The 20,483-nt window shown below is 44.8% G+C and overlaps 1 protein-coding gene and 1 long non-coding RNA gene across 3 annotated transcripts in view; one reads left to right on the forward strand and one right to left on the reverse strand.

Moving 5' to 3' along the window:
* Positions 1-5,730, reverse strand: part of LOC110352820 (uncharacterized) — a 186,811-nt gene extending 181,081 nt beyond the window's left edge. Inside the window, exon 1 of the long non-coding RNA XR_011803683.1 lies at positions 4,261-5,730. This is a non-coding gene — a long non-coding RNA (uncharacterized lncRNA). The remainder of the gene's footprint in view (positions 1-4,260) is intronic.
* A 248-nt stretch (positions 5,731-5,978) lies between these two features.
* The window catches only part of FAM20C (FAM20C golgi associated secretory pathway kinase), a 58,371-nt gene continuing 43,866 nt past the window's right edge, over positions 5,979-20,483 (forward strand). Inside the window, exons 1-4 of one of the 2 annotated variants that reach the window (XM_027468938.3) lie at positions 5,979-6,523; positions 6,846-7,598; positions 9,399-9,571; positions 18,524-18,602. In XM_027468938.3, coding sequence (XP_027324739.1) covers positions 7,084-7,598; positions 9,399-9,571; positions 18,524-18,602 — 767 coding nt within the window. In that variant the 5' untranslated portion in view covers positions 5,979-6,523; positions 6,846-7,083. The remainder of the gene's footprint in view (positions 6,524-6,845; positions 7,599-9,398; positions 9,572-18,523; positions 18,603-20,483) is intronic. The other variant, XM_027468939.3, reaches the window with a different exon arrangement.

Consider the following 20,483-nt stretch of genomic DNA (forward strand, 5'->3'; position numbering starts at 1 on the left):
CTACCATTTAAGAGTGGAATTTTTCAGCCCCTCTGATGTAGCTACACACGACATTACTGCTCTGCCTGAACAACCGGAGTAAATGTGATACCTCCACCGGCCAATCCCATTGCTCTAGCACCAACAGTAACAGGTTTTGTTCTTGCATTGCCAGGCAGCCCTTTGTTCCAGCCAATGGAAGAATTAAGCATTGTGGACCAGACCCTCAGCTGATACAATTAAATAGCATTTAATTGAAACTGGGGCCAGCTGATACCAGCTGAGGAGCTAACCCTTGATCTGCAGCAGCAATAGCTGATGAGGAACAAACAGGCAGGGAAAAGTCTTCTGTTTCGTTGGCCTAATATAATGAATTTCAACAGGTTTCTCAAGCTACTCCTGGTCTTTTTTTTTTTCTTTTTTTTTTTTTTTTTTTGGAGGGGGAGGGTCACCTAGAACATTTGTATCCTAAATTACAGAACGGAAGCGCTCGAAGCTGGAAGTTCTGGCTTTCTGAAATCAGTTGGGGCTGGTGATGCATTTCCAGAACAGGGTACACTTTGCCCAGCACTGATGATTCAGCAACACCAGCCAGCAATGCTGGTAACAGGGGAAGCCTCCTTTCATTATTACTGAGCTCAAGCTCACAGCTCAATGCACTTCCAGTCAACCTTAGCAAAACCATTACAGGAAGGAATGAGTGGCCATACTGTCTCTGGTTTTGGGAAGAGATTTGGCCACGATTTGGATCAAAAATATCATGTAGCTAACAAAATCCTGGGCTGGAAGGTGATCAAAATAACCTAGGGGGTACTTTTTAATTATTATTTTTAACACATTAACATACCACTTCGAACAGGTATCAGTGATCTTTCATACATTGAGAAGTTGACTATGAAATCAAGCTTATGGACTTGCCTTCTGCTCAGTAGACAGATCAAGCATAATTCTCAGCAATAAAGGTGATTTTCACAGTGTGGGAAGTTAATACACAGTACCTGTCAGATTTCTGGTGTGATCCTTTTTTGTAAGGCAAAGTACCAATAAATTGGGTCAGTACATGCATCTTCACAGAGGGAGGAAATGCAGAGGGAAAGCAGAAAGAGCACCCTAGGCAGTGTCACCGCAGGGACCAGATGAGGCATGGGATGCCCTTGGGGCTCCCAGCATCAGAGATAGAGGTTTTCAGAAAGCAAAACCCATTTTTTTCCATTAGATGGAACAATAAAAATATGTTGATAGAAAATGTGCAATCAGGCCTGACTTCCAGTTTGCCCTGCTGCATTCAGGTTTTACATCAGAGGGCTGTAAACAGTCATAATAGAAAATTATAGCTGGGTATGTTTACTCACCCAAAACCACGCTTCATTTATTTACCTGAATACATTATCACATACACTGACCATTGTCGCTGCTCAGCGAGGCAAGCAGACAAAATGGGGAAAATAAACTTCTGCACAGATTTCACCAACAGAAAAGCTATTAATTCATGCACAAAACAATGAAGTGCCAGGATATATAACAACTGCTCCTGAATTCTTGATTGTATTGTTAAATAAAAGCAAAGGCAGAACATGCAAAAATGCATTAAGTGCTAATTTATATCAGATAAAAAAAACTTGTTAGATCCAAAGCCATCTTGGCTTGTGATTATTCTAATCTAATGTCAAATTTCCAATAACATTCAAATACCCTCAAGAAAATGAAGGGTATTTGAATTCAATAACCAAAAAGTTGATTGTGAGAGACTTGATTTTATTGAAATTTTTAAAATGAGTTGCATGCAATAACTTATTAATGTCGTAATATTCCATTAAGAAGTTATTTCGTTGTTTACATAACACTAGCAATTATAGGAGCAATGCTGGCCCAACACACAACACAGCAGAAACAAGAAGCTGTTGGCCACATAATAGAATTCCATACAACAGCATAGAGTTTAGATAAAGAGAAATATTTACATTTTTCTTACTGAGCCTAGGACCTTAGAAAGTAAAACAATGAACTTCTGAAACTCTCCAAATCAGGCATTATTAGAAAGGCCCTATGTCTCTACACAGATCAGTTCTGTGGATAAAAACTTATTTGAAGAAAAGGTTCAATACCAGTCAGCAGTTACCAAAATCAGCATTTTCCCTATCAACTCCAAGTCTTAAAAGCAAACGTTTGAAGTCAAGGGAGGTAATGCATTCAAGTGTTGTGCTTATGCTGGAAGTGAAGGGGCCAAAGCATCAAGGTGCAGAGATAGGGCTGAAGTCCAGCTGGCTGGACACAAAACCTTGTTTCTTCCCACACAGCAGGGGAAGGGAGCCATTCCTTGCTAGGGGTAGGTCATGTATCCCCAGACCCCAGCACAAAAGCCCCCCTGCCCACACTTGCTCAGAGTAAGCAAAGGGATGGTTCTGGGAGGCCGCACCAGCCCTGGTAGCCCTCAGTCCTGTTCCTTGAGCCTGTCTGTCCTAGCTCTGCCTGCTCCTTATCTTGTACCTGCTGTCCAATTTCCAGGCTTTCCTGACTTGTGGCCCAGCTCCTGACTTCACTCATGCCTCACCCTTTGGCTTCATGCACCCACAATCTGTGGCTTCTTGGCCATTAGCCACCTTGGCCCTCCCAGCCCAGCAGATATTCAGACACCCAGCTCCAGCCCAAACACCAAGTCCCCTGCCAGCCCTGTGTGACCACCAACAGGAAAGCAAGCTTCAGACTCATTTATTTGGTGCTCCCAAGTAGTGGATTACAGAGGCAAGAGCCCCTTTACTCAGGCCCAAGTTGAATTATCTCCAGAACAAGAACAGGGCTTGCTCACTACCTATTCATGGGAAAGATCAGTAAAAAAAGAAGGAAGCTGGTGTCCTCATTGCATTGAGGGATGTGCTAAGGATGGATCCCACACAGGAGAGGAGAAATTTAGATGTACCTTGGCTTCATTCCCTTGTCTCACCAACCAGCACAGCTTAAAGGCACAGAGGGAATGTAGTATTGTGCTGATGCTGATCATTAACAGCCTCCAGGAAGAAGGATGAAAGGCTCAGGAAATACAGCAGTGGGAATTACACATTGCCCCTTCCTTTAGGGAAAAGCCACAAGTTCACTCTCTGTGTTTGCCTTAGATGCCTATGCATCTTTACATATTGATACGGTCATCTGTGAAGCAAGACATTTGAAGATATCGAAGTCAAGAAACAAAGAATTATCTGATGTTATTTTCCTTTAAAGATTGTTGTATTGCATTGAGCAAGAGGACGAAAGAAAAATCTGATTCAGGTAACAGCATCTGTTCATCCCTGCTGGGAAAGGCTGAAGCCTGAAAGACACTGTGCAACTTAGGGAAAAATACCCAGGCTGTCATGGGGAACAGAACTCCACACAAGAGGCAGCCCAAGTTAACCAACTTGTAGGATATTGACCAGTACTTTGAGGAAGCCAGGAAGGCCAGAAACAGAGGTGAAGGACATCTCTTATAGCAATTAGCTGTATCCTACAGAGCCAGAAGTCCACTGAAGATCCTGAAAGGAGAGCTCTCCAGCCAGTGACGCCTTTTTTTCAAACACCTTTACTTGACTTTACCCAAAGCTAAGTATGATCTTGCAGAAGAGAGACTTAATCCTCCCGAAGGCCACTCCTAAAGAAGCGCAAAGAGTTAAGAAACTCCTTGATTCGCACCTCTAGGGAACTCTGGTCCACAAAAGTCCAGTTGTAAAGGGAATACAAACAGCTTTCCCTCACCAGGTAGGTCTGTAAGGCTTGAAAGACCCAAGGAACAGAGTCCATGGAACAGCCTTAGCAGGAGTCAGTTCTCAAGTAGGCAAAGTTTAGATGAAACCATACTTGGTTTGGTAACAATGTTCACTAAAGATCATTCTGATGAGAACAAAGTTTCAAGGAATCAGTTGCCTGTTTACTATATTGCTCTTTCATTTCACCTTTTGAAAGCCTCATAACTAATTACATTCAATTTTCTGTATTACACTTCAAAGCTAATCCCACTTTCATTATATAAACCTTACATGCAGAATTATGATGTCTGATGCAATTTGTTGCTGCAAAATACCAGAGGTATTCAAAAAACAAGTATTTTTCAAGTTCATATCTGTTAAGGCCCACCTCCTATCTAATATCATGGCCTTTAGATTTAGTAAGCCAGACACAAAGTTAAAAAAAAAATAATAGTCCTGTAGCTACAGCACATACTCTGCAAACCCTACTGTGGCATGCTAAAGCAGGTAGTGTGTTGTATTCTCTAACCTTACAGAGATCCATGAAGAGCTGCGATGAACTCACCCAGATCCTCTCAGAAAAGCTGTAGTAAAGGGACTACAAGTAAACTACACAGAAGCACGCGGCCTGCACTTGCCCCCTCCCAGAGGGCTTCCTTTGACTGCTCTCCTCCACCACCCCCATTTCCCAGAGCCCAAACTTTAGCTCCCACCTGCCTTCTTTTGTTTCCTTCGGCTTTACTGCTAATTCAGCCCAGCTGACTTCCCTAAGTGACAGCACCAGAAGCTGTAACCATTGGCAGATTTAAAAAAAATAATAAATAAAAATACTCTTCCGCATGTCATTAATGTCGCACCCCTATCACATACCATACCCCTTCAGGTAGTGGTGGGTTTCCTGGTATATATTCTTTCCTGAGTGCACCTTGCTAAGAATGCAGAAAAAGATGAAAAGTGTTGCTTCTGGCTCCACACCCAAGTGTCTTGTTGTCACGAAATATGCTTGTACTTAAAGGTCCCAGGGTGACAAAATGGCTTCCGTGGGAATCAAAGGCCTGCATCTGAACCTTGGAACCAAAATGTTCCCCCCAAGATAGCAATAGCTCTTGTTCCCCCATGAAGGCACAGAGAAGTCTACAGGATCGTTGCCCCACCAGATCATTGTTTCTCAGAGTCTTTTTTTCCCTTGGAAAAGCAGTGACTTCACTTGCGTGGAAGCTAGCCATGTGGTAACCCCACGGATGTGTCCCAGTGGACTGCAGGGCACAAGGCTTTGTAGAAGCTCTCAGTGGGGGGACAGTGCTGGATGGAGTCTGGGGCAAAAATACTTTTTGGGGGAAAGCAATATTTTAATGTTGGTTAAACCAGGGCAAAATGGGCCAGCATTTGAGATGATTCTGTGTAAAGGTGGTGGTGGGTGGGCAGAAGCCCATACCTTTCTTCCCTACTGTGTTCCCACTTCATGACCATTTGAACCCTGCTAAGCACCACAAATCCAGGGTGGCCCCCTCCCAAAGACAAAATCAGCAGCCCTGAGCACCCCTACCTGGTCATCTGAACACCACTGCAGTGACTTGTCCCTTCCTCCAACAGCCATTAACACCTCCCATCAGCCCCAGGGCCACCAGCACCACTAGCCACCTGGCCACGGAGCTGTAGGGGCAGCTAACAGCTGCAGGAAGGCAGATTACCCCTCAGCACACCCTGGGATTATCACAACACGCAGGATCTGGGATTAAAAAATAGACTGCTCCTCCGGAGGAAGCGGAGCACAGCTTTCCCTTCTGACCTTGCTACGGCGAGGGGCTGGGTGCGAGGGGGAGCGGGCACCCACCCGCTCTGCAGCCCAGACAATGACAGAGCAGAATTGCTGCTCCCAGCAGCAGACCGTGCTAGTACTTTGCAACACTATTAGTGCAGCTTCCCCACTCCGCCACTGCTTGATTATTATATTCTTTTTTTTTTTTTTTCCTAATTATTTTGCAAACCTTTGTGGAACAGACGCCCTCTCCTTGCCCCAGTTGGAGCTGCAGTAGAATGAAAAGGGGGGTGGGAAGGAGGGAGGAGAGGAGGAGAAAAAAAAAAAAAACGCTTTTGGTTGAGGTTTTCCTGTTACTATCACTGTAGCGTTTATTTAGCCAATCTCCTAACTATGACGTGAGGAAGGCAGGAATCATGGCTCGCTCATAATATTTAACACACCCACTGAAAGCTGGAGCTGCAGAGCTACTAGTCCAACCAGTCTCCAGAATTCAGTGTAGCTGAAAGAGGTTTTCACTCTGCACCTGCCAAAGATCTCTCCCCCCTCTTCCCTTCTCTCTCCCCCCCCTTTCTCTCTTCCTTTCTCTCTCGCTAAAAGGCAGATCTGTAAGACCCAGCAGAGATCAAAGACGGGACCTCTTTGCTAAAAAGAACCTCTACTGATTTATTAGTTTCTTTTCTCTAATCCTCCCCCCTTTTTTTTTTCTGTGCCATATTTAACCTTTATGTTGCAGTTGTGCCATCAGACAGTTTTGCGGCCAAAAAAAAACGACCCAAGCCAAAGCAAAAGCCCAGCTCGGATACAGCAGCCACCCAGACTTGATCTCAGTTGAACATATTAATCTCTCCCAAGCACTGGACGCAATGGATGAAGAAACTGGAACCGCTCTAAGAAAATGATTTTCCAGCCAATGTTCTTAAACAGTCTCACAGAAGAGAGGGAGCGACAGCGAGCGGGAGAGCGCTTCTGCTGCATCACTGGTCAAATTCAAAGGAAGGGAGTCAGCGTTTCCTGCACAGCCAAATATTATGGATGATTTTTTTTCTTCTGTCGCCTTTCCGTACAGGTTTTCTTAATATTATTCTTTCCCCCTCCCTCCCCGTTTTTTTTTTTTTATTATTATTATTATTGTTATTATTTAATCTGAGCTAGCGTCAGATGCTGGTTTCTCTTCAAGAACCAGTTTTCCCTATTTGTTGTGATCCCTGTAATAAAAAGAGAGAGAAATCGTGAACAGATGGCTTTATAAATTGCAACGCCGCCGGCTTTGTTTTCCTATTGATTTTAAAGGCTCAGACCGGTGCACTTTTTTTTTTTATTATTATTATTATTATCTTTTTTTTTTTCCTTTTTTTTTTTTTTTTTTTTTTTCCTCCCCCCCTCCTAAGTTCTTGATGCTCCTGAGACATGAGGACCTATTGTTTTTAGCCTGTGCGTTCCGCGGCGCCTATGGAGGTAACTTTACGGACTTGATCGCTCGCCGCCCGACCCGAAGGGAGAAAACCGAAGCGGCCCCGGGGGGGTTGCAGCGAGCCCCACGCCCGCCCGGCCTTTTTCCGCGAGAGACCCCGGCAGCCTCCCCTCCCTCCCCCTTCCCCGGCTAATTCCAGAGCCTCATCCCCGGCCATGAAAATGCTCCTGGTCCGCAAATTCCGCCTGCTGATCCTCATGGTGTTCCTCGTCGCCTGCACCATGCACATCATGATCGACCTGCTGCCGCGCCTGGAGCGCCGGGGGGCCGAGGGCCGCCCCGCTTGCTCCTGCCCGCCGCCCGCCGCCGCCGCCGCCCCGCCGCCCCGCGCCGCCCCGCGTTGGCCCAGCAAGCACACGCTGCGGATCCTGCAGGACTTCAGCGCCGAGCCGGCCTCCAACCTCTCCTCCCAGTCGCGGGAGGCGGCGGAGAAAGCGGCGGACGGCGGGGGGCCGGCGGCGGCGGCGAGGCCGAGGCGCCTCATAGCTCCCGGGGCGCCGCGCCCGCCGCCCCCCGGCTCCTCCACCGCCGCCGCCGCCGCCCCGTTGGCCGCCCTCTTCCAGCACCCGCTCTACCGCGCTGCCCTGCCCCCGCTGGCCGACGGCGACCTCCTCTTCAATGTCAACAGCGACATCAGGTTCAACCCGCGGGCGGCCGAGCAGCCCGAGTGGTGAGTCACGGGGCGGGGGGCCCGGCCCCGGGTGCCCCCCCCCGGGAGGGGAGGCTTGGGGTCGGTGTGGGAATGGGGCGCTGGGTTCCCGCTTTGGGGTTTGTAGGGTTGGTCCTCGGCCCGCAGTGCTCGGGGGTTGGGGTGATGGTGGTTCGGAAGAGGAGGAGGGTGAGGGGGGGCAGCCGGGTGTCGCTGGTGGGAGAGGGGGAAGAGAATCGTAGATGGGGTTGGCCGGTTGTTTTCCTCCAAAAAATGCAACAAAATGCGGGGTATAACACAGGAGAACAAGAAGGCTGGAGTGCTGGGACCACAAGGTCCCCGTGCCCCTATATGCTGTCTCTGGCTGTAGCCTGAGGCACATGCTGCTGGAAAAACAGCGTAAAAATGGGGTCAGGCGCTCGGTGATCCTCCTGCTCCAGCACCTTCCCAGTCTCTGCTCAGAGGAGCAGGGACTGAGCAATGAGGCCAGGCAGCAGCATATTAACTTTTCTCAAAAGCAAGGTCTGGTATCACAAAGGCATCCACCCTAGCAGGTATTTCTGCCTTCAGGATCTGATCTGTGCCACATTTTTCATCCTCAATTAATTCGCAGTGTCCCGGCACCTCTGCTGCTCTCCGGCCTTCAAAGCACTGACTTGCCTCTGTGAATCATTTGCCCTGTTGGCTTGTAAGGAACGCTGCAAAATTTCAATGACTGAAAAATCAAAAGGCTTGTCTAATACAACAGCACCCTCTTCCAAACACACCGACATTGTAATGTTTAAACAGCTGCATTGTACCATACAAAAGCTCTGTAAAGCCGCAGAGCAGCCAGCATGATCTAAATCCTCAAAAAGGGAGGATAAATATTTCTGATTTCTGTCCCGTATGCATGTGAATGGTCCAGGCCCCTTCTGCTTTATAATCCGAAGTGACTGTGAAGTGAAATACCTGAAGAAGTTCTGATTACTCTGAGAAAAAAAAAAAAAAAAAAAAAAGGAAATAAAAGTCACAAAAGTATGAACATCTGGAGATGACTAAAACCACAGAGGACCTCTGGATGGAAGATATGTGACTGTGTCAAATAGGTGAAGAGCAAAAATATCCCTGACCTCCACAATGCAGCTGCCTTTTGTGCCTTTATTTCCTTGGCTGCAGCGAAAGTTCACAGAACTAACATGAAATGTAGGAGTTAAAAGTCAGCCTAACCATCCTTTTCTGTAATAATATCTTACTACTAAGGAAGGGGCATAACCACCCAGAGTTTTTCTTTAGTGACTGGTTCAGAGTGATCTGTTTTCTTCTCATTCTCTGTGTTTGAAAAAGAAGAAGGAGAGAGAGAGTGGGAACATTTGGTACAACAGGTCAAGTTCCTGCTGTACTGTCAGCTTCCAGACCCAGCTTCCTGTTAAATAAAAGTTCAGGGTGATGCTTTCCTTTGGGTCAAACTTGTAAGAGATGTTTGTACATAATGCAATGTAAATACAATATAAACCTTGCAGCCCCACGTTTCGGCTATATAAGGGCCTCTGCTAGCGCTCAGTGATGTCGCTCCGAATTTTCCTCCTGACTTTTGGGCATTAAATCAGGCGTGAGGAGCAGAGGTGAAGATCCAGCCACCCTGGTCCTGGGTGGGAGTGGGCTCCTGGCGTGCAGCGGGCACAGGGACAGGCTGGGATCTTCTCCTACCTCGTAGGGCTCTTCCCTTCCAAGCTGTCACCTCCTGAAGCTTTATTTCTTGATGCCAGTTGCAAACTGTAACATTATTTCTTACTCCTCATTTATGTTTTTTCCTTTTTTGTTGTTTGTTTTTGGTGGTAGGCAAAATGAAGATAATGAAGAATTTTTGCCAACTGGAGAAACCTCCATAGACTCCTACCCAAACTGGTTAAAATTCCACATTGGCATTAATCGGTACGAGTTGTATTCCAGACATAATCCTGCAATTGAGGCTTTACTACAAGACTTGGTCTCCCAAAAGATAACCAGTGTTGGTATGTTTGGACATATATTGTTTTTTTGATTATTTGCTTGTTGTTCAGGATCTCATTGCTCTTTGAATATTAATGAATATTTTGTATGGCTTTTCTCTGGTGTGCCTACAACATTGCTTCCTGACTTCTGCGTTCATTTTCCTTGTTAAACATAAAGAGATATTGCCAGCTCTGTATTACCTGAATAATTGAAAAGTCTGCCAGCGAGGCAAACCTCATTCATTTCAGACGTCTTTTAGTTATCAGGCCGAGAGTACCCTATTTAAAAAAAAAAAAAAAAGGGCATAATGAAAAAAAGGATGGCCAAAAGGAGACAGCATCCTAGCAGCACTAGATCTGCATTATTAGCTGATCATTATTTAAAAGGCTGTGTCTGGAGGAAGGAGGGAGGCAGCTGACCTGCAGCCCTGCAGCGATGGCTGCAGGAGCATCCGGCGCCGCGGGGCTCTGCGGCTCAGCGGAGCTGCAGCCTCCCTGGGCATGGCTCAGCTCTGTTCTGCTTGTAAATCCACAGCAGGGATATGCCTGTGTCAACCTTTGGCTCCGGTTAAACAAGGTGACAGAGTTTGTTTTTTTCTCCAGGGCTGTTTAATGACAGTGTGTGTCTCTTCGAATTTAGCTGCGTAGCTGCGCAGGGAGCCAAAAAAAAAACAACCCACAGCCCTGAACGAAAGCCCTGGGATGCTAAACAAACACACACCCCGTGGTTTTGTAGAGGTAGAGAGCTGCAGCATAGCCAGCAGTTTTCACCGGTCACAGAGAAAATGGAGTTACTTGTGCTGACCACAAAGTTGCTAAGTCCGTTTCAGAGGGATGAAATAGCAGGAGCTCTGTAAAACTGCTGATTGTACATTGCCACCACGGGATGAGGTCACCAGGTCTTTAACCCTGCAAGGCAAAATTTCCCCTGGCTTCAGCAGGAAATGGTCCCTGCAAGAATAGCACCGAGCAGGCCAAAGGTTTACATTTTCCATCATGTGAATCTCAGCAACTCCTGGGCAGGAAAAAGGGAGCTCCTTAGTCGTCAAGAGTGGGCTGATCTGGATGGAGTAGGTGGGAAAGGTGGAATGTCATGGGAGAGCTTTGCCCTGTGAATCAAGCTGCTGCTTGGCTGTGCTCAGCTCTGAGCTCTGCCAGGCTTCGGATAAAACAGTTTGTGGTGCCCGGCTGCCATTCCCCATCTTGGATGGAAGGGGCCAGTGGACACCTGGGCTCATGAAAAAGGGCAAACACAGGCTCATTTATTAACGTGTGCTGAGTTCTCTGTTCCTACAGCTCTGGATTGGAATGATTAATTAGGGAGCACAGGTGTGACAATCGAGCCATGTATTTTCCCATCCCTGGCTCAGACGTGCCACTGCAGGTAGCAGCACACTGCCCGAGCTCCTGCAGTCTGCGCAGCGAGGGCGTGGGACAGACCTGGCCCGTCTGATTTTCCCTTGACGCACCTAATGGTTCCTGGAGTGTTAGTGACCCGTGTGAATGGGGACTGAGCCAGCTTTTCCCAGCAGGCGTGTTAGCATTGCACTTAGAGCATGTCCATTGAGAGAAAGGAGGAAGAGACACAGGCTCTGCCCTTCCCTGCCCACTGCAGAGTGCAGCAGAGCCCTGGGGCACCAGTGACCAGCCTGTCCCCAGGTCCTTGCGGAGGTGATGCTCAACCAGACCATCTTTTGGCTCAGCTATTAAGGTGTACACAACATGCATGGGCTGTAGCGGCGTTTCAGACTGCACGTCTGCTAGGTGTATCAATCTCATTTTACCTCTTGTACACTTTGGAGCTGAGCGGTATCGGCTGTGCAGGAGGAGAGCAGCATTTGCAGCAAACTCAGCAGCACTGGGGCCATGAGGTCTGTCCCTTCTGCAGAGCTGTGAGCAGTTAAGGTTGAAGTAGGGACGTACAAGCTGGTAGGAGAAGGGAGATGGGAATGAGAAATAATAAGTTAGTACTTGTTTTTTTCTAGATCTAAGCTTCTGGGCATGTTGCTTAACCTGTCTATGCTTCAGTTAACCTGGCATCAAAATTGTTGTAATAAGAAATAGGAGTGAAATCCTGACCGCAGTGACGTCAGTGAACTTTTGTTCATTGACTTCCCTGGGGCCATGATTTCACCTAATGTGTCATATAGATGTGTCGTGAGGTTTTCATTAATTATGATTTTGATAGAGCTTTGAGATCAACAGGGGGAAAGGGCCACAGGCCTGCAGAGGAAGACTGATGATTGTTAACAATCATTTCCTACGGGATTGTCTCTTTGCTAGTATTTCAACAATTTAGGGCCTCTTATGCCTCTAGCACAAAAACACAGAGCTGTGGTTTCTAGCAGTGATTCAGTATTATTTCCATAAGCTAAAATATGAAGTACCTTAGCTATAGGTATCAGTCACTGTGAGAAATGTCAGGGAATGATTCCTGGACAGAAAACCCAGTATAAAATTAAGTAGATGGAGGTGGAAGGGGACTTTTGCTTATGTAAAGATGTCAGGATCTGAATTTAGCTGGTAGCATCCACAGCCTGACTGTGGGATTTCAGGGGCTTTCAGTCAGGTTGCAAAACAAGAAAGAGCATCTTGTTAATACACTTTTTTGTTTGTTTGTTTTAAAATACACAGTGCAGCATCTTTTCCTTCATGTTGCAAATTCTTTGTGTGTTTAAAAATATATGTTTTTAAATAACATCTGCCATTTTTCAGCTTTACTGCAGAGCCGCAGCAGGGATTCGAAAGCATGCAAGCTGATTAATAAAGAGTAATATATTTGACCAAAGAACATTTATAGGACTTTTACAGTCTTTTGCATATTCCTGCATATTTTCCAGTTTGTCTGGTTGTTATTTTTTTCTTTTCTGCAGGGTTGTTTTTTATTGTTTTGCTTTCTGTGCTTTTTTTTTTTTTTTTTTTTTTTTTTTAGGAAAGCTGCAAATATTCTAGGTTAGAAGTACAAAATAAATAGGAATCTTCATAACACTAAATCTTCAGGCTTCTTTTTGCAAGCAGGACAATTAAATATACAGGCTTACATGTATTACATGAAACAGAATATTGCTTTGTCCAGTCTTTTCCCACTGTTCAGATTTGCTGTGGCTCTAATAGAATTAGGTGATTTGCTGTGCGGGTTTTTGATACCTTCAGTAATTAGATCCAAACTGCAGCTAAACAGCTTTCTTAGCCACGTCGTAATTTCTCTGCTCTGCTTGCATTATTTATGGGGGAGAGTGGTGACCAGACTGATCCTGCACCATCTATCAGAACAGCTCACACGACTCTGTAATGTGCAGTGTTGTTTTAAAATGAAAACGGTGACAGAAGCAATTCCCAAGAGCAGGGAGCACCAAGGTGACATTTTCTTGATGTTGAAGTTTAAATGGAACAAATCCATGGATGGGAAGGAGTATCACATTCAGCTCCCACAGTGACACCTAGAGCTGGCCTTGGAAAGGACAGGGTTACTGAGAGCTTTTAAGCTGAGGATGTGTTCTGTGCCCTGCATCAATATAAGTATTTCCTATTCATTTTGTGCAGCATAAAGGGATAGCTCTTAATTTGATTTAATTCAGTGAAAATTTCCTCCCACCATAAATAGGAGCCTAGAGAGAATTGTTTTCCATTGAGCACTGAAACAGTTTTCAGAAGAAGCACATGCACAGGCAACTGCACATTTTGTTTGCCTTTCATAACTGTTTATTGCATGCATAAATAACCATAGTTATCTGTTTTCTTGCATATTTACAAAATGTCTGTGCATAATTGTGGCAGCACTGTCAGCAATTTACCAACGAATATGGCATGGTGCATTGTAGAGACAGTGGAGTCTTCATCTCTCTTGTATTTCTGTCCAGAAGCGCTGTGCTGTCGGACTGCGGTTGAGCAGAACAGGCTTTTGTGTTTGCTGGGCTTAGTTAGTTGGGTTTTATTTTTTGATTCTTTAAATTCTCTGGCTGGAAAGGTTTGGAAACATTACCTGACTGAGTTCATTTATGAGCCTGCAATGCCTTCAGTTTGTACAGACAGTAATTAGAAAGCAAGCACACAAGATTACTCATGCAGTGAAGAAATGCTGCAATTAAGTAAGGTGGACTCTGCTTCAAGTCAGGAAAAAAAAAAAGACAAGACACTAAATATTGAACCTAAATTCCGGTACTAAAGGAAATTATAAAAATCTCATCCAAAGGAAAGAAAAAATAGTGCTGCTGAGAACGTTTGAAAAACATAATGAATTGTAGCACCATTGATTTACTGTATAAGGAAACAGTGAATCTGCCAAGAGTCAACAGATTGATTAAATGTACAGTTCCAGATGAAAGGAGGGGACTTAAAATGTACAACAAGGTCTTTGAATGGTTTTGCGGATCTCTTCCCTTCCAGAAGTCTATACTATCTTGACTAAAGGAAGAAAGGTCTTTAAAAACAAGTTAGCAGAATTGGCTGAGCCAGAACAAATTAAGAGATGATGAGAGTTTGAATTTATTTTGAAATCTGTTCTTTACCGCTTGTATGGGGCCATGTCTCTAGCCTGGGGCAGAGTATTGCTTGTTAAAGCCAATAAACATGTTTATGCTAGATTTAAGCTTGGTCTATAAATAGGAATCCAAAATGAATCTGAACTTTTGTTTCAGACATTTGTGCATCCCAGGCTTTGACTGGACCTCACTGCTCAGGCATTAGCATTGCATAAATAAATACATTTTCAAATGTTTGTTGGACTCTGACCAAAAAAAAAAGGTTCAAAGGTCCCATTGGGACTTTTTCTTTCCATCAGAAGAGCATACACTCTAGAGATGAGAGTACTACAGCAAAATTGAGGAGCTGGAAAGCCAGATCAATTCCAATTCCAAGTCCTTCTGAGTCAAATCACTTTGGGCAGCATTGGGTCCCTACTAGAGTTTGTACCAAATGCTTTAGAAGAGGGAGCTAGAACTCAATTAGCATACAAGTATAAAAACATGCTTGAGAGATAATTGGTAGTACTTCTTTTATATTGATGGTATCCGTGGATTGGAAGGGGAATTCAGGTCATGTACCGATGACTTTTCGGAAGGAATAGGAGAGGACAAGATGGGGGAAGGAGCAGACATGCTATGTACTGTGCCAACACTCTCTTTAGATGTAAATGAAGAAGAGATTTTTAGAGGCTTTTTCCAAAGTCCATCAGAGAAAACAGAAAGAATCTCACCGATATCACTGATCTTTGGACAAAACCCTAATCTCTCAGACACACAAGCAAAAGGATATCCCAGGGAGTTTTTGCAAAGCCTTCTGAAGTTAGGAAGATTTCTAATCACATCCACAAGCTCTTGCCCTGGGTTAACAGGAAAGGTTAACATTGCATTCTTTTGCTTTCTACTTTGGGGGGAAAAGAGAGACTTTGAGTAGCCTGGAAATAAAAAATAATGGTTGCATTGGGATTTGTTTCTAATGCTTTGCCAGCATGTCCAGGAGGTGTATAAGAGAGAATTTGAGGTACCTATATTTTCCCAGAGCTGCTCATGACCTGTAATGTTACAGTTCGTGCAGAAACCTTAAACAAAAAACATAAATTCAGAGCATGACTAAAGGTTCCCTTTGGAGTCAGAGCAGCATTGTAAGACCCTCTTAAAAATATCTAAGCCTGCTGATTGTAGCCATGACAGTTTGCAATGGTGTAGTGTCTTATTTTTCAGAAAATTGTGTGTTCTGCTCCAGGGTATTATAAATTCTTCAGAAGTGTTCATGTGGGCAGTAGGTGACAGCACAAGGGTGTCTCCAGATACCAAACCATGTTGTCCAGGCTCAGTGCCTGGGAGGTGACGGGGTCCTGCTGTTGGGTCGTCATGGCCAGAAGGACATGTCTAACTGAGGTGTGAGCAGGAAGGGGAGATCCTGAAGGAAAACAGCTCAGAAAACAAGAGGGAAGCTAGTATGCAGATGTAACATGAAGGAACAAGGAGTGTACCAGACCTAGAAGTCTAAGTAAGTCATCTCCAGAGAGACCTGCTCTTCTCCAGCACTGCCACCCCCAGGAGCTGGGCACCCTGGGCAGCTGGTGGCCTTCCTCAGGCCCCACTCCCAAATCCGTGTCATGTAAAGATGCGTGAAGGATCTTCTTCAGTTTGGCGGGCCCAGCACCAGGTGTTTCCCTCAGTGCAGGGAGTACAGCAGTAGGTGTTGGCCTTGCAGGGCCTCTTTGAATCCCCACCAGCCTGCCCAGCACATCTGCAGCACAGAACAACCGGCTGAAGTGGGAATAGCTGCGTGTGAGCCTGGAGCGTGTGGAGGGAAGCCAGCACTGAGCTCTGGCATGTGGTGTTGTCCATGGTGCACGCGGCTGCCAGCATGCCCTGCCATGAGGCACGATGCAGCGCCGCTCCCACCGATGTCACCCTCTGCTTCGGGGAGGCCCGAAGTTTTCTCCTGGCAGCAGCAGGAGGACAGCATCCCAGCAAAACTCGTGTTTGGTCAAGGCTACTATTGCAACCAATTAAGGCAATACAATAAGATGGATCTTAAAAGACCAGGGAGATGCTTTTGTCTTACTTCAGCTCAATTCTTTCTGACAGGAAACCAGGCCTTTGTGTCTCATGGAAGAATTATGCTGAATTGTTAATCTTCTTCATACATTTCCCTTCTCGGTGATGACACACTCATTGTTGAGTTCGGCTGCTAACAAAATCATTATCTGTCGAGTGGCTTCAATTTGCTGAGAAACCAGTCGGCTTAATGTATCTGAAGCTCTGTGCTTAGAAATAGGCATGCTGGAACATCCTTTTTTCTTCTTTGCATTGCTGTGGTTTCCCAAAGCCTTGGCTTCCTAGCTGTACTTCAAAATAGGCTCTATCCTTCCCTTTTCTCTGATGGGCTTATGGGATATTTGCTACATTTTGGACATACATGTCTGAAGGCGTAGTGGGAGTCAAGGTCTAAGCCCTAAGCTCCTCATAATTGAACCAGAAAGCAGAAATTGTATAAATTTTAGATTAAAAAAACAAACAAAAAAACATTGTTTTCACTTGGTGTGAGCCGTTTGCAAGCAGCTCTATTGAGATTGGTGGAGCTGGGGAGCATTACACCTGACACAAGTCTGCCCTTTGGTACTGGGACTGACATTGCTGACCTATATGGAGCTATCCCACATGAACAGGGGTGCAAGTGCAGGTTATGCCTTAAAAAGCCAGGCAAATTCTGCACCTTTGGCAGCAGCTGGGCAGGGAAGGCCCATGGCATGGCTGTAGATCTATGCGGGCATGAAGCAAGGGCAGTTCTACCTCGATTCTGCTGTTCAAACCATCCAGGAGCATTTTCAGAGTGAATGGCTAGGCTGAGATGGTCCTAGGGCAGCACATACATGTTTTTGGCTGGGGGTTTGTTGCTTCTACTTTGCCTTCAGGCTTTGGGCTAGGTAGAAGAAGGAGCCAAGTCCTTCCCTTTGGTACAGATAACTGACCTGCTCTGCACAAGAGAGGGAATTTAGTATATGAAAACCACACGCTTCTGCTTTACCTGTTCAGTACAAGTTATTTGATGCCCTTTAATTTCTAATTATTTATTTGTTCCTTTGGGATAAATTGGTAATGTAAGAGAAGGCAGGGGTCAGCAAAACAGCAAGGCAGGAGGGATTTTATTCTAGTGGAAGTAGAATCAGACTGACCAGATTTGCATAGTATTTTGTTGCAAAAATATGGATTACAAGGGTTGAAAGAGAGACGGTGACCTATCAGTAATAAAGCACAGTGAGGAGTAATTAAAAAGGAAGTGTGGTTAATGGTGTTGGTTAGAGGAAGAAAATGTGCGAGCTATAAAGGTGAAACAAGGGCAGCTGTAAGCCAAAATTTACGGAGCAAGGTAACTTGACATTTGTGTAGTTCTCCAGTCGACACAGGTTTTGTCAGAACTGCAAAGAAAGGGATCGATTATCTGATCATTCGTGGGAAGCATTTTGAAAGGCCTGACTCATCCCCACAGACAGGACTGACATGGCTCTCCAAATGCTGAAGTGAATTAAGGAGTCAGGCTATGGGTCATTTCATTTATTCAAAGCAGTTTTGATTGAGATTGTGAAAAAGCAGCTGGTTTGCCAAAGTATATATTTACCACTTTTAGTAACCTTATCATCAAGTCAAATGCGTTTTAGGAACTCTTACATTAAAAAAAAAAAAAGACTCTGGCTTTAAAAACACTATAATCTGGCTGTTAACATGATATTGTCCAAATTGTACAGATTGGTATGAATGACTGTCAGTCTTAAATTCCTATTAGCTCCCAGCTGGGAAGGGAGTGCATTCAGTATTTGAGCAGAGAGAGCCCTTAGTGCACGGTGTGGACGGCACTTGCCACCCCCACGTGTCCTCTCCTGCCCCCCCAAATGAGCCAGCGACCCTCTCTGCACAGCTCTGCTCACATGTAGGAACCACCTTGGGATCCCCTGGAAGTTAGTGGATGGGCTTGGATAAATTGCCACTGTACAAAGAGGAGATGGATTTACATATCTCTACTGCTCAGCAGTCATTATTAAAATCACAGCAGAGATCAGAGATTGCTCTAGTATCTGTTCATACTTTTAATTAAGGAGATGTCTGCTGCGCACCTCACTGTAATCCCAGCCACAGTTGTCTTTGAAGACATCCTATTTCCTTTCCCGATGTGTGTCCCTTGTTAGCAGGAAGTCCAAAAGTTGTTGAAGATAGAGAAAACAAGGCTCCAATGAGCTGTTCCTGTACATGCTGTTCAGTTAAGGTGCTTATGGTGTTCATACATCCATTTTTAGTCCTAGTCATCAGCTCAAAGCCGTCCCATGTACTCTGTACTGACTGAATAATTTTTGAAAATTCTTGTCCAGTTAGTATTACCCTTCTTGGTGCTCAGATATTGCAGTGCTGCATATAATCCAGAGCAAAGATATGTGGTTTTGTTTCAAGGAAGCTGAATGTAAGTAGACCCACATGTAACATTTTAAAGTGGTTTTGTTTTTTCCCACAGCAATGAAATCAGGAGGCACCCAACTGAAGCTGATCATGACGTTCCAGAATTATGGACAGGCATTGTTCAAACCAATGAAGTAAGTGAAAAAATGTCTGGCTGTGTTGTGATGTGAAATTGTGGTGGAATATTCTGTTGTCATTTTCTCAGCCATTAGAAGTTTGCTCTAGTGTTGCTCAGGGTTGGTGTGGCTAGTTCTCTAGATTTGCTGCTGGATGTAGAGCTTCGGGCTGTAGTGAAACCTTATCTTGCTGGACTGGTCTTTGAAAGAGATACTGAAGAGGTTTCTTATATACATTACAGTCTTCTCAGGAATGTTATTCAGATCTCTGTGAAATCTCCCATCATAAATATAGGGTGGTTTCAGCATTTCTTTCTTATGTAATCTTACTCTGCAGGCCTGAGCTCTATCTAGTGTTAGTTTCCCCCCAAGGAATATGACTAGATATGAGAGATGGTTCCGAATAGCTTTGGGAAGACCTAAAAAGCATTTGTGTGATAAATTATAATTTAATCCATTGATTTATTGTTATTTGTATTAAAGGGCTGCGTTAGTCATTTGGCTGTGGCTATGCTGACTTTGTGAAATTTGAGAGTGATGCTGCAAGATAATCTAGAGAGAAGGGGAAGGACTGGGATGATACAGACTTGATTTTGCACCAGTATCAGGATGGCCAGACTCCACTGAGATCAGAGAGATAATTCAGATATAAAGCAGATGTAAATGAGTTCTGAATCCTGACCTGTATGTTTGTGTTGTAATAAGGAAAATGACTCTGTGCTCATTGTAGAGGGTTTAGCAAAGACGCTCAGGGCTGCAAAATGTTTAATGAAGCTACTCAATATCTGTGTCAAGGGTACCACTGGAATAATAAATTCATTTCCTTCTTTTGTTCCCGCTGTAGGGAAGATCCATTAATTTCCTCTAGGATGGTCCATAAAAGAGTAGAGTAACTCAGAATGGGTGGTTTGAAGTATGTATTGGTGTTGTTATGGCTATAGCGGGGTACACAGTTCAGGGGGTAAGCTGCTGGCTGGCAACTGAGATAAATTCCCAATTATACTATAGATTTTGCTGTAGACTGACCTCAGACAAGTACAGATTTTATTTAATCTTATTTTGACTGCCAGGAGGGACAAATAATTGGACCCTAATTCCTTCAAGTTTGAGCAAGAACTCACCTTGTGTGCATGTGTCCTGGTATTCACACAGAAATTGTGTGAGCTTGCAAGGCATTTGTGCAAAAGCCAGGTGCCTCCCTGTTATTTCCCCAATTCCGTGCAAATTTCTCCATGCTTCTGGTAGAACCATAATTCCCTAGGGGAGTTAAGAGGAATCACAGATAATAGAAGTCAGAGGCAACGTGCTATCAGAGAGCATCTACGCCAGCATCTTCCCTTCCCCTCCCAGCCCTCTGCTCTGAATCCTTAGATCATTTACTCCATGATCTATTACTCCATGGGTCCATCGCCCTACATTTGCAAGTTCGATGCATTTAAGCACAATTCCTAGCCGTCTCCTGTCCCACGTGGCAAACCAGCAACTGAGCAGGTTTGAGCAGCTTTTAAGTACTAGGAAGAAGTATGGTTTTTACCGTGGCTTTTTACAGTGTGAAATTTGTTTCTTCTCCATTTGCTGAGAGGCAGATAATTTCAATCTTTATCATTGGTATGACATTGTAATTCGAGGAATGCTAATGAGGTTAAATCAAAACTTTACTGCTTCTACTGTACTATACACAGGCTTGGCAAGATGATGGATGACAATAGATGTATAGCCACTTTCCTGTATAGAAGCAATTACCACCATCCACCAGTGCAACAACAAAAGATGATGATGTCTTAATCATTCCCTTTGCTTGATTCAAAGGGCAGCAACACCCTGTTTTCTCACCGATCTTTGCATTAAATACACATCTGGAAAAAGCAGCATTCAAACATTCAGCAGCTGTGTTCCCAG

The sequence above is a fragment of the Anas platyrhynchos genome, chromosome 15 (genome assembly GCF_047663525.1).
Source record: "Anas platyrhynchos isolate ZD024472 breed Pekin duck chromosome 15, IASCAAS_PekinDuck_T2T, whole genome shotgun sequence".
NCBI classification, from domain to species: Eukaryota; Metazoa; Chordata; class Aves; order Anseriformes; family Anatidae; genus Anas; species Anas platyrhynchos.